Source organism: Cornus florida, unplaced genomic scaffold (genome assembly GCF_030987335.1).
Source record: "Cornus florida cultivar Cherokee Brave unplaced genomic scaffold, ASM3098733v1 CherokeeBrave_3.0.0_Hap2_Chr03, whole genome shotgun sequence".
In the NCBI taxonomy this organism is placed as follows: domain Eukaryota; kingdom Viridiplantae; phylum Streptophyta; class Magnoliopsida; order Cornales; family Cornaceae; genus Cornus; species Cornus florida.
In genome coordinates, this window is record NW_026775573.1 from 11625309 (window position 1) to 11637511 (window position 12203).

At 39.1% G+C, this 12203-nt stretch overlaps 1 protein-coding gene across 6 annotated transcripts in view; it reads right to left on the reverse strand.

Annotated features, from left to right (window-relative positions):
• Positions 1-4290: 4290 nt before the first annotated feature.
• The window catches only part of LOC132299470 (disease resistance-like protein CSA1), a 48604-nt gene continuing 40691 nt past the window's right edge, over positions 4291-12203 (reverse strand). For all 6 annotated transcript variants that reach the window (XM_059796110.1, XM_059796108.1, XM_059796109.1 and 3 more), the window contains one exon: positions 4291-4555. In XM_059796110.1, the coding sequence (XP_059652093.1) occupies positions 4500-4555 (56 nt within the window). In that variant the 3' untranslated portion in view covers positions 4291-4499. The remainder of the gene's footprint in view (positions 4556-12203) is intronic.

Genomic DNA, 12203 nt, shown 5'->3' on the forward strand with positions numbered 1-12203 from the left:
TTCTTTTTTTCTTCCTTGTTTTTCTCACACTTCTGATTTTGGTTTCATCTCTAATTCTTTTAAATTTAAGATTGAAGAAATAGTATGTTTTTTTTATAAATAAAAAAAAAAACCGTAACTGCCCATAAAGCAAATTCTCTATTTTATAATTTCAAATGCATACCCAGAGAATGATTAAGGTTTTGTTTATCATATATTTCATATACTCTCTTCTTTCCTGCACTTTCACATTTAACTTCTAGTCTATATTGTTATCCCCAAGCCTATATCACTGGCACTTAAGGACAGATTTAGGATATATTGTGGGGGCCAAATTGAAAATTTTTAATTTATCTTTTAGTCTATGTTGTTATCCCAAGCTTGTATCACTACCGCTAAGGGACGAACGGGGCAATACTAATTTTTTTTAAAAATAATTTTAAGAGGGTAATAGTAATTTTTTAAGAATATACAATTGAAGAAAACAAATTACTAAAGGGGGCAATTGCCCCCCAATACCTATGTAGGTCCATGTATGCTGGGGGCAATTGCCCCCAGTCTAATGTTTCTAAAGGAATGTCTGTGTCAGTGTATGTGTATGTGTATGTGTATATGTATATGGATTTGATAAAAAAATAAAATAAATAAATAGTAATAAGGGTCATTCATATGACAAAAACAATCGGTAGTTTGTGATTATGGAAGATTTGATTTTCTATAGTTGGTAAATTCGGGTAAAGAATTGAGTTTGACAGTTGAATATGGACATCTAATCTCGGTGGGATAACGATGCCACATAGATTTCTGAATAGATCGCATTGATTTTTATTGGTTAAGTGGGTCTCATTGTAATTGACACGTAGGAGCCACATATGGACTATAGAGTCAGTAAGAAATTGTTTTTTTTTAGCCATGCAAATTCAGTCTTGATGAATCAATCAAGGAATTCAACTTTTACCAGGCTTAAGGCATCCAGCCATTTATTTTATGCTATGTTTGGTATGCAGAAATGAAATAGAATGCAAGTGGGAATAGAATGAAATAGTCATTCTCATTCTATTGTTTCGTTGTAAATATAAAATGTGTATAAATGAAATGATAATAACCATTCTAGTATTTGGTTGGATTAATTTTAAATTTAGAATAGAATAAATTTCAAATTGAGTTCTCCAAAATATCACTGTTAGGAAAAAATAAATTAAATTAACAAAATAACATTCTTCTATAATTTTTAAAAAATAAATAGTGGTAGTGGCGGTGGTGGAGGTGGAAAATAATAGTGGTGTAGGTAACGGTTTTGGAAGTAGGGCTGCAAATTAACCGAACCATTCATGAACAGCTCGGGCTCGGCTAGTTAAAAGCTCAGCTCGGGCTCGTTTGTTTAGTAAATGAGTCAATCTCGAACTCAATTTTCAGGCTCGTTTAATAAATGAGCCGAGCTTGAGCAACCCTGAGCTCAGCTCATTAGGCTCGTGAACAAGCTCGTTAAGTTAAAGGCCAATTTTTAATATTATTCTACATTTAAAATGTTGAGCCCATATTCTGTATTTTAAAATGTTTATAGTCCATTAGTCCAATTCACACCATTTCGTCAATAAAGCCCAGAGTCTTGTAATTAGTTAGCCCATAATCCAAATAAGATTGAATATCAGCCATTAATATAGAATCCATCTCAGCCATTGATTTGCTAAAGCTACAAAGAGATAAAAATGCCTTAGAAGCAGAAGTGTACAACAACACGTTTTCTTCATTTCCGAATGATCTTGCCGGCAATCCCCATCATGCGACACAAAGCTTATCTCTCTCTAATGCATCTTAAGGTCGACTGGTCGAGTAGTGGAATAATAGTGTAGATCAGGGATAAAACTTTAGAAGGTTTGATTTCATTTTGAATTTTTTTTCTATTTTTCTAATTTTTTTTCTTTCTTGAAGTGCGAATGGATTTCTTTCTTTTTGGTGATGGAGATAAGATTTCATTGATTCAAGGTCTGATTTCTTTTTGGCCCGAGATGGGGATCGAATTTCATGGAAGAGGTCGTGATTTCTTGAATCAATGATGGTTAGGTATGCAACCGATCCCGAGCCGAGCCCAAACCTAGTTAGGCCAAACTCGACCAAGCCCGAGCCTAGCTCGAACACCTCTAGGAAGATAACGAGCCGAGCCCGAGCAACCCAAAGCTCGGCTCGGCTCGGTTCATTTGCAGCCCTAGTTGGAAAGCGACGAAGGTGGTAATGGTGGAAGGTGGTGGCAATTGTGTTGTTGGTGGTAGAAGGAGATAGTGGTGTAAGTGGTGATGGTGGAAGGCAGTGGGGGTGGAGGTGGTGGCGGTGGTGGAAGGCGGTAGCGGTGGTGGTGATGAAAGGCAGTGGTGAAGGCGATGGCGGTGGTGGTGGTGGTGGAAGACGGTGGAAGGCGATGGCGGTGGTGGTGGAAGGCGGCAGCAGTGGTGGTGCAAGACAGTAGCGGTGGTGAAAGGCGGTGGCTGTGGAAGGTGGTGAAAGACGGTAAGGAGTGGTAGAGAAAGGCGGTGGTGGCGGCGGCGGCAACAACAATGGTGGTAGAAGGCGGCGGTGGTGGTGTAAGACGGTAGCAGTGGTGAAAGGCGGTGGCGGTAGTGCTGGTGGAAGGCGGTGGCTATGGTGAAAGGCAGTGACGGTGGCGGAAGGTTGTGAAAGGTGATGGCGGTGACGGTGGTGGAAGGTGGTGGCAGTGGAAGGCGGTAGTGGTGGTGGCGGTGGCAGTGGCGGTAGCGGTGGTAAAAGGCGGTAGCGGCAGCGATGGTTGGGGTAAAGGAAGGCAGTGGTGGAAAGCGGTGGGTGGTGGTGAAAGTCGGTGGCGATGGTGGAATGCGGTGGTAGTGTTGGTGGTGGTGAAAGGTGGAGGTGGTTGTGGTAGAAGATGGTGATGATTTTTGAACTTGGAACGTGAGGGTTTTTTGAGAAGTTAATTTTTTTAAAAAAAAATACTTGGGAATGGAATGGCTATTCAATAAGTTTAGTTGTAGAATGGATTTTCATTCCCAGAAATGGATTTTCATTGCAATGGAATGGCCATTCCGACTTTTAATTGCATACTAAACAAAGGAATAGTTGGAATGGACATTCTATTCCTGTACACCAAACGCAGCATTAGAGTTTGTTTGGATACATAGGAGAGAAAAAAAATAACAATAATCTCTTTATATGTTTGGATAGATAGAAGAGAAGAGAAAAGAAAAGAAAGATAACAATAATCTCTTTATTATTTCACCCACCCCCTTTTACTTTAGGCTTTGTTAGGATTCATAGAAGTAATAGTATTTTTGTTTAGATATGTTAGATTGGAAAAAAGAAGAGAAATAACAACAACCAAATTACTACCATATCATTTTCAATAAAATGGGTGTGAATGGAATAATATATATATTTTAATTATTGAGGATAATTTCAAAATTATAAAAATATTACTTAAACACTATCTTTTCTTTCTTTATCTTCTTATTTTTTGAGTGATAGGAAATGATGGATAAGGAAGGAACCCTCCCTATCCCTCCCTGCCCTTTTTTTTTTTTCATTTTAAATTATCCAAACACACTTAAACCATATCATATCATGTCGTGTCATTTCTTTCCCTATCCCTCTAAGTCATCCCATCCAAACACACTCTTAGTGACTAGAATGACTATTCCTTCTGATAACAATTTTCATTTGATTGCTACAATACGAGTCCTTTTAGTTCTTCTTTACGATCTGTTTGATTATTAGATTTATATAAAAAGTGGCTCTTATTTGGGGAATTTAACTTTTTATATGGGTGTTTAATATATTTTTTGTCATATTAATAAAAGTAAATTTTAAATTAAAAGATGAATAAATACTTCGTAATTAATGCATTTGTTTAATCAAGTAAATGTCTAATTTGAAAAAAAAAATTAAAAAAACAGACAAAATTTTTGAAACCAGTACAATATTATACCACGAACGGCTTGAATAGAACGCTATGTTGATTAGAACGCTATGAGAACATCAACAACAGATTTATTTATTTATATTTTTTTTGCACTTTAATAAACTATTCAATTTTGTCATTTCACTTCAATGGTTAAAAAAAAAAAAAAAACACTTCAATGATGATTAATGGTAATGGAAACAATAGCATTTTCTTAAAGTAATGCAATTACCCAATTAGCCCTTAAATCATATCCTAGGCTCTTGTTATATTCGTGCACAACTGCTCACCGGAGCACTACTGTTATGTGGCGAACAAATAAAACTTAAATGACACACGGCAGCGTGCATGAGGAATTAGCAATAATATTTTAAGACATTAAGAACACAACATCAAATTTTATTATTACAAATTTAGAGTACATTAGTGAATAATACATCAATATAATATAAATACACAATAATTATAATAAAATGAATTAAGAATACATCAATTTGAATTCACAAGAATATGACATGCTTTCACTGCTTGGTCCTAGTCTTTTCCCCAGAATCCTTGGTGCAAGTCTTTTCCCCAATGCTAAAACTGTATTCTATTCTTCAATTTCTGTTATATCCATTGCTTTGGCGCCACTGGTTGCATCAAAATCTGTTGATGACAAGTAATTTTAGTGAACAAGAGCTATCCAATGCCATTGAAACTATTCAAGTCTTGCAATACAAAATATTGTTGAAAAAACCAAGTCGACAATAATTCATGCACTGTGGCGTTCGTAGGCCATTGATAATATTGATAACAGCATATAATTAGAATACTCGCAGGATGAATAATAAACTATAAATATTAAGAAGAGACCTAATTATCAACTATATGCTATAACAAAATAAAAAAATGTAACTATTGATGTCTTACAATATGAAACTGAGAGCAAAACAGAGAAACACAGAGAGAGAAACAACTGCAAGAAAATTTTCTGTATATGTTCATTGCAACATGCAAAAAAATTCAATTGCATTTAGTAGTGAGAGAAACAGAGTTCAGTGTCACTACTTTTCCTGATAGCTACTCAAAACATGTTTCTGTATATGAAGTGTGCTGGGGATGCGGCTCGGGCATAGTAGGTCTGGCTTGAGCTTTCTCTGTTTCTTTGTTTGGTTGTCAATAGATATTTAGGAAACTCAATGAAAATATTTTGCTATACTATGGCAAAGAGTCGCTACCAGAGAAGGCTGTTTCATGCACCTATGGTCACTGGAGCTCTTTCTTTTAGGTCGTCCTACCGATCCTTCTTTCCTTGGTCACATCAATCAGTAGAATCCTGTTATCTATAATAAAGGAAGGGACTAATTCCCGATGGACGAGCGAGTGAACGAATCACCAACCAGCCTAGCCAATCAGTAATTTAGGAGTAGCAATGAGAACATCCGTAATGACATTTCTCGCCTCATTGCTCCTCTGTCTCTCATCTAATCCAGAACTACATCTTGATCGATCACCTACTCCAGAACTCGATCATCTAATCGATCACAGCTCAATCAAACAGAGTTGTGGTCTTAAACGAAAGAATGACTCTAAATCGAATAAAGATGAGCCCCAACTACTAAAAATGGGAGAAAGAAAGAGAGAATCGATTACTGAAGTCAAAATCAAACAAAGATGAGCCCCAACTCAATATACACATAGGTTGCAGACGAGAGAGAGAGAGAGAGAGAGAGAGAGAGAGGATGACACAGAATGAGAGGTTTGGACACTGAGGGTGAGCTGTCTGTGAGAGGACAAATAAGTGGAAGGAAAAATAACACGTGGTGGCTGGTGTAAGGATGGTTTTAGTGGTGCGGAATTTATGACTGCCGCCAAGATTTGGCTACTATAGCTCCATTTTCTTGTAATGTTGGGAGGAACGACCGTATCTTCAGGAACCATCCAGGCTCCTAGAACATATGTCCGGTTATGTATACATATGAAATTGGTTTCATGGCCAATTCCTATGCATCAGATTTTAAAGACAATTTGTAGTAATAAGTGCACAAATTTAGTTCTATACAAACAACTAAACAAGCATGTATTAGGGCCTTCGTACAGTAACCAACTCCATTGTTTCATCGTTCCAAATATTTCATACATATAAGAATAAAGAAAGTCGCTGCCTCTGATCTAAAATCTTAATAGCCATGCCAGCCTTTGGTTGTCTGATACATGATAGCCAACAACTCCAAGCTTCATATACAAAGCTCACGTAATTCCATTGTCTACATACCATGTGGATACGTATCTACATATATGTATATTATATATATTCAAATTCAAAATTTCTACATGTGATTACAGTAACAACTCCAATATCTAAAAGATAATTTATATGAATAAATCATCTACCAAATAAAAGAATTAAAGTCCTAGCCAGATTCGCTAAGTTAGAGCTTGTGAGGGTAATTTGTTTCTAGGGTTAGAGAGCAGAAGTGGGAGGAGGAGGAGGAGGAGGAGAACAAAAACTAGAGAACATAATATGATGGTTGTCATCACCTCACTTGTATATATATATATATATATATTGAGATAAGAAAATTACAATAATGCCCCAAAGTAAACAAGTAAAACAGTAAACACTCTCTAACTCCAACACTCCCCCTCAAGCTGGAGCATACATATTAAACATGCCCAGCTCGAACACAATCGCTGAAAGGCACCACGAGCTAACGGTTTTGTAAGAATATCACCTGGCTGATTGTTTCAGCAAATATAAGGAGTAACAATCTGTTTCCGCATCAGCATATTGCGAATAAAATGACAATCAACCTCTATATGCTTGGTACGCTTGTGAAAAACAGGATTGCTAGCAATGAAGATAGCGGCTTGATTATCACAATGCATCGACATAGGAGAAGGAACACTAATACCCATCTCTTGAAGAAGAGAGCGAACCCACAATATCTCAAAAGCGGTGTGAGCCATAGCACGATACTCAGTCTCAACACTAGAACGAGCAACAACGGTTTGCTTTTTACTCCGCCAAGTAACAAGATTACTGCCAACAAACATGCAATAAGCAGATGTAGAGCGCCTGTCAGAGATATTTCCAGCCCAGTCTGTATCACTAAAACCCATCACAGATAAGGAGGAAGAAGGCTTATACAACAGCCCATTACCAGGCGCACCCTTTAAATAACGCAAAATACGACAAACCACCTCGAAGTGAGGTTGACGAGGAGCATGCATATATTGACTAACCACTCCAACAACATAAGTAATATCGGGGCGAGTAACAGTGAGATAAATTAATTTCCCAACAAGACGACGATATCGTCCAACATCAGTAAACACCTTCCCCTGCTCACCATCAAGTCTAACTGTAGAGTCCATAGGAGTATCAGCATGCTGAGTACCTAAGAGGCCAGTCTCGGAAAGAAGATCAAGAATATATTTCCATTGAGATAGTGAGATGCCTTGATGGGAACGAGCAACCTCAATCCCAAGGAAATAGTGAAGTGCACCTAGGTCTTTAGTATGGAATTGTTGACCCAAATGACATTTCAACTCTGCAATTCCCGTGTAATCACTCCCACAGATGATAATATCATCAACATAGACAATGGTGCCCTTAGAAGAATGACGAATAAACACAGCATGATCAGAAGTGGAGAGCTTAAAACCATAATCAATCACTACAGTGCTAAATCGAACCAGGCATGAGGAGACTGCTTCAGACCATATAAAGCCTTACACAAGCGACAAACTAGGTGCTCAGTTGTAGCAACAACATAACCAGGTGGCTGATCCATATAAAATTCCTCCTGTAGATCGCCATGAAGAATACATTCTTTATATCAATGCCAAAAACAACAGACTGCCACAGAGAGAAGAGCACAAACAGAATTAAGACGGGCTACAGGAGAAAAGGTCTCTGAGTAATCAACCCCATAGGTTTGGCTGTATCCTTTGGCAACCAAACGCGCCTTAAGACGCTTAACAGAACCATCAGGATGATACTTTATAGTGTAAACCCAATGACACCCAACAGTTCGTTTCCCAGAAGGATGAGCAGTAAGCTCCCACGTTTAATTCTTGTGAAGAACACTCATTTCCTCATCCATAACATGTTTCCATCTAGACATAGACAAAGCCTGCTGATAAGATGAGGGAATAGAAATAGAGGACAACGTAAAAGCAAAAGATTGCAAGGTAAAGGAAAGACGATGATAGGACACAAAATTAGCAATGGGATGTTGAGTACAAGTACGTGTACCTCGACGTAATGCAATTGGTATATCATCAGAAGTGGAGGGTGGAGGAACAGGAACCTCTAGTGGAGAAGATGTCGTATGTGGACTATAAGAAACAATCGGCCGAGATCTAGATCGTTGATAAACCTACAATGGAGAATTAGAAGGTGGAGGTAATGGCATCAGCAGCATAGGAGAAAGAAGGAAGGCTCCCCCTCACAAGGAGATATGAGATCCAAAGAGAAATTCTGGCCAGACGATGAAATGAATGTAGTAGACTCAAAGAATGTAACATCAACACTAACAAGGTATCGCCGAGATTCAAGACTATAACAACGGTATCCTTTCTGAGTGTGTAAGTATCCAAGAAACACATACTTACGAGCACGAGGGGACAGTTTGTCATGCCCAGGGTCCAATATATGAACAAATGCCACACAACCAAATACACGAGTTGTGAGCGAAAGAGGAGAGGCATCAGGATATAACAGAGAGAAAAGACTTTGATTGTTCACAACAACGGATGGCATACGATTAATAAGGTGACAAGCAGTTAGAACGGCATCAGTCCAAAAATGCTTGGGTACCTACATATTGAATAACAAGGTACGAGCCACATCCAATAGATGGTGATGCTTACGTTCAGCAACACCATTCTGTTGAGAGGTGTGGACACAACTAGTCTAATGAATGATACCTCGATCAACACAAAATGAATTCATGGAAGATTGTATATACTCCAAGGCATTATCAGAACGAATAACGTTAATGCGTTTACCAAACTGAGTAAGAATTTCATTATAAAACTTGGCAACAAAATGAGGTAACTCCGACCTCTATTTCATTAAAAATAACCATGTCATGCGAGAAGAATCATCATCAGCAATGAGGGCATTGCGAGTTCGGCACCACCCATTCGGGAATGGTCTAAGGTGACATCGTCTATTCGGGAGGTGTCAGGTATGTGAAGGCGTTGCGAGTTTGGCACAACCTATTCAAAAATGGTTTAAAAAGACAATTGTTTCTTTTTTATGGTCTGAGAAGACATTGTTGATTCTTTCATCTACATTGTTTAAACATATGTATGAAGGGGAATGGTCTGTGGAGACATTGTTAATTCTCTTGGCTCAAGTTATGTGGGTGGTGGTGCCATTTTTCCCACCAACTCATCAGAAAATCCAGGACTTCAAATCACCAGAGTGAAGTTGGATGGTTCCAACTATTTGATTTGGGTACAGTCTGCCAAGATGTTCATTGGTGGCAAAGGCAAGATTGGCTATATTACTAGTTCTGAAAAAGAGCCAGCCGAGCCAGAGAAGGCATATCCACAGTGGTTTGTAGATAACGCTATGGTTATGTCTTGGCTAGTCAATTAGATACAACCAAACATAGTTGTTGGCTATATGTTTATGAAAACTGCTAAACAGATTTGGGATTCAGTTCAACGCACTTATTCTCAAAGGCAGAATAATGCACGAACTTTCCAGCAGGGCGAGATATCACCAGGATTTCTCAGGTGACTTTACAGTTTCAGGTTACATCGCCAAGCTTCGTGCTATTTGGGAGGAAATGTCATATTATGATTCCTTCTACTCTTGAAAGGATCCAGATGATGCAGGGATTGTGGAGAAGAATCAAGTGTTTCAGTTTCTTGTCGGGTTAAACGACGAGCTTGAGTATGCTCGTGTTCATTTATTGGGCTTATCTTCATTCTCTACTCTTGAGAATGCATACTCCTATGTGTTGTCAAATGAGAGCCTTCGGACTCATCCATTAGGTGTTGTTTACGTTCTGTTATGGCAGTTCGGGTTCCCAACCTTTAAAGAACTGCACCTTTCCAGTCAGTTCAGAGCTCTACCACCGGTCCTCCTATAGGACGACAACGCAGACGGTGTGACCATTGCAGAAAAATTGGTCATATCAAATCTCGTTGTTATGCTCTACATGGATGCCCACCGCAACAGAAACAATAGCCTCGATCCTCTGCACATTCTGTTACACAACCAGTCTCGTTGTCAACTCCTGACAACTCTGCCTCTACATCTTCTGCCACAGTTACCTTGACTCAAGCTGATTTGGACAAGTTCAAGCAATCTTCAACCAAATGGAGGCATCATCTCAGCCAACCTTCACTTATGCCCACTCAGGTACTATTGTGTCTGCACATAGCGTCCACTCAGGTACTATTGTGTCTGCACATAGCGTATCTACATCTTCGACACCATGGATCATTGATTCTGGTGCTTTAGACAATATGACTGGTATGTCCTCACTCTTCCAATCGTATAGTATCTACTCTGGCCATCGCAAGGTACGCCTTGCCGATGGCTCTCCATCTTCCATAGCTGGGAAGGGTCACATATCAGTTACTCCTTCATTAACTTTCTCAGATACACTTCATGTTCCACAGTTGAGTACAAATCTTATTTTTGTTAGTAGAATTACCAAACAATTAAATTGTAGTGTAACGTTCTTTCCCTCTCATTGTTTTTTTCAGTATTTGGTGTCGAAACGGACGATTGGCAGTGGGCGTGAAGTGGACGGTCTATACCTTTTAAATGCTCATTTGTCACCTTAAGCACAATCAGCTTCATTTTCTAATATTGTTGTTAGAATGTTATAAATATATATATTGGGCCATTATGTAATTACATTATGTTAGTAGGGCCCTTGTGTTATTAAGGTGATTTGTGTCCCTTATATAAGCCTATATAGGCTTATTAGGTTTGTAAGTGTGTATGTATGAAATATAGAGTTCAAGTTCTCTCTCTCCTTCTCTCTGTCTCTCATGATAACGAACATGGTATCAGAGCGTTATGAATTCATGGGTGTGAGGGTCTGTAATTGTGTGATTTAAGATTGGAATCGCGATCGGAATCGCGATTGTGATGTTGGTGTTCCTACTTTCTTCGTTCGTCGCCAGCAGCTCCTCGTTCAACGTCATCAGATCTGCATCGTCATTCGTCGTCGTTAGATCTGCTTCGTTCGTCGTCGTCGTTGCCGGCAGCTTCTTTTTTGGTTGTTAGCGAGCTCGTCATCAGATCTGCCGTCTTGATTTACAGAGGAGAGGTTCGTCGAATAGGTTTTTTTTGGCCGGAAGTTACAGAGGTAGCTGCCTCTTGATTCGGCCGTTGCTTGTGACTGGGTCGCCATTGTCTCTGCTACTTTGTTCACCGGCGTTTGTGAAGGTGTGAAGAAGAAGACCCTTGTTTGGCTACACGGTTATGCTATTCCAATCCTGGTTTACTAAACCTGGAGTAGCTATTCCAACTCTAGATAGCCCAGATCTGACCCGCTTGACCAGATCCAACCCGTTTGACCAGATCCGGTCCGTTTGCCCAGATTCGGCCCATTTGCCAGATCCGGCCCGTTTACCAGGTTCGGCCAGAATACCAATTCTGCTTCTTTTTCTTCTCTATTTTGCTGGGTACAACATGGCATCCAGTTCAGATTTGTTTTCTCCCATATATGGTCTTCATTCTCCCATGATTTCTATTAAACTCAATGGGAAGAATTACATATTGTGGGGTAAATCTGTTAAAACTTTTCTCAAAGGTAGAGGCCTTGGTACTCATCTGACTAAAGAGAAACTCAAGGAAACTGATGCTTCTTTTGATGCACGGGAAAAGGAAGATGCTCAGATCATCTCTGTGATGATAAACAGTATTGAACCCCAAATCAGTACCACTTTACTTTATTTGGATACTGCCAAGGAGATATGGGACAGATTGCAGCAACTGTATTCTGGGACAGGTAATATTACTCGTGTTTTATGAGCTCTGTAAGCAGTATTTCACTCTTGAACAAGGTAATCACAGTATAGAAGAGTATTATTCCAAAGTTATAGGAGTTTGTGAGGAGCTGAATATGTATCAACCCATTACTGCTGATTTTCGAAGTATGCAACAACGTGCGGACTTTAATGTTGTCCGTTTTCTTACTAGTATGTCATCAGCTTATGAGTCTTTTCGTTCACAAATTATGGGCAATCGCACACTTCCATCTCTTGCTGATGTGTTTTCTAGACTTCAGCGCGCTACACTTGTCAGTGATACCTCAACTTTGAATACTGGGCA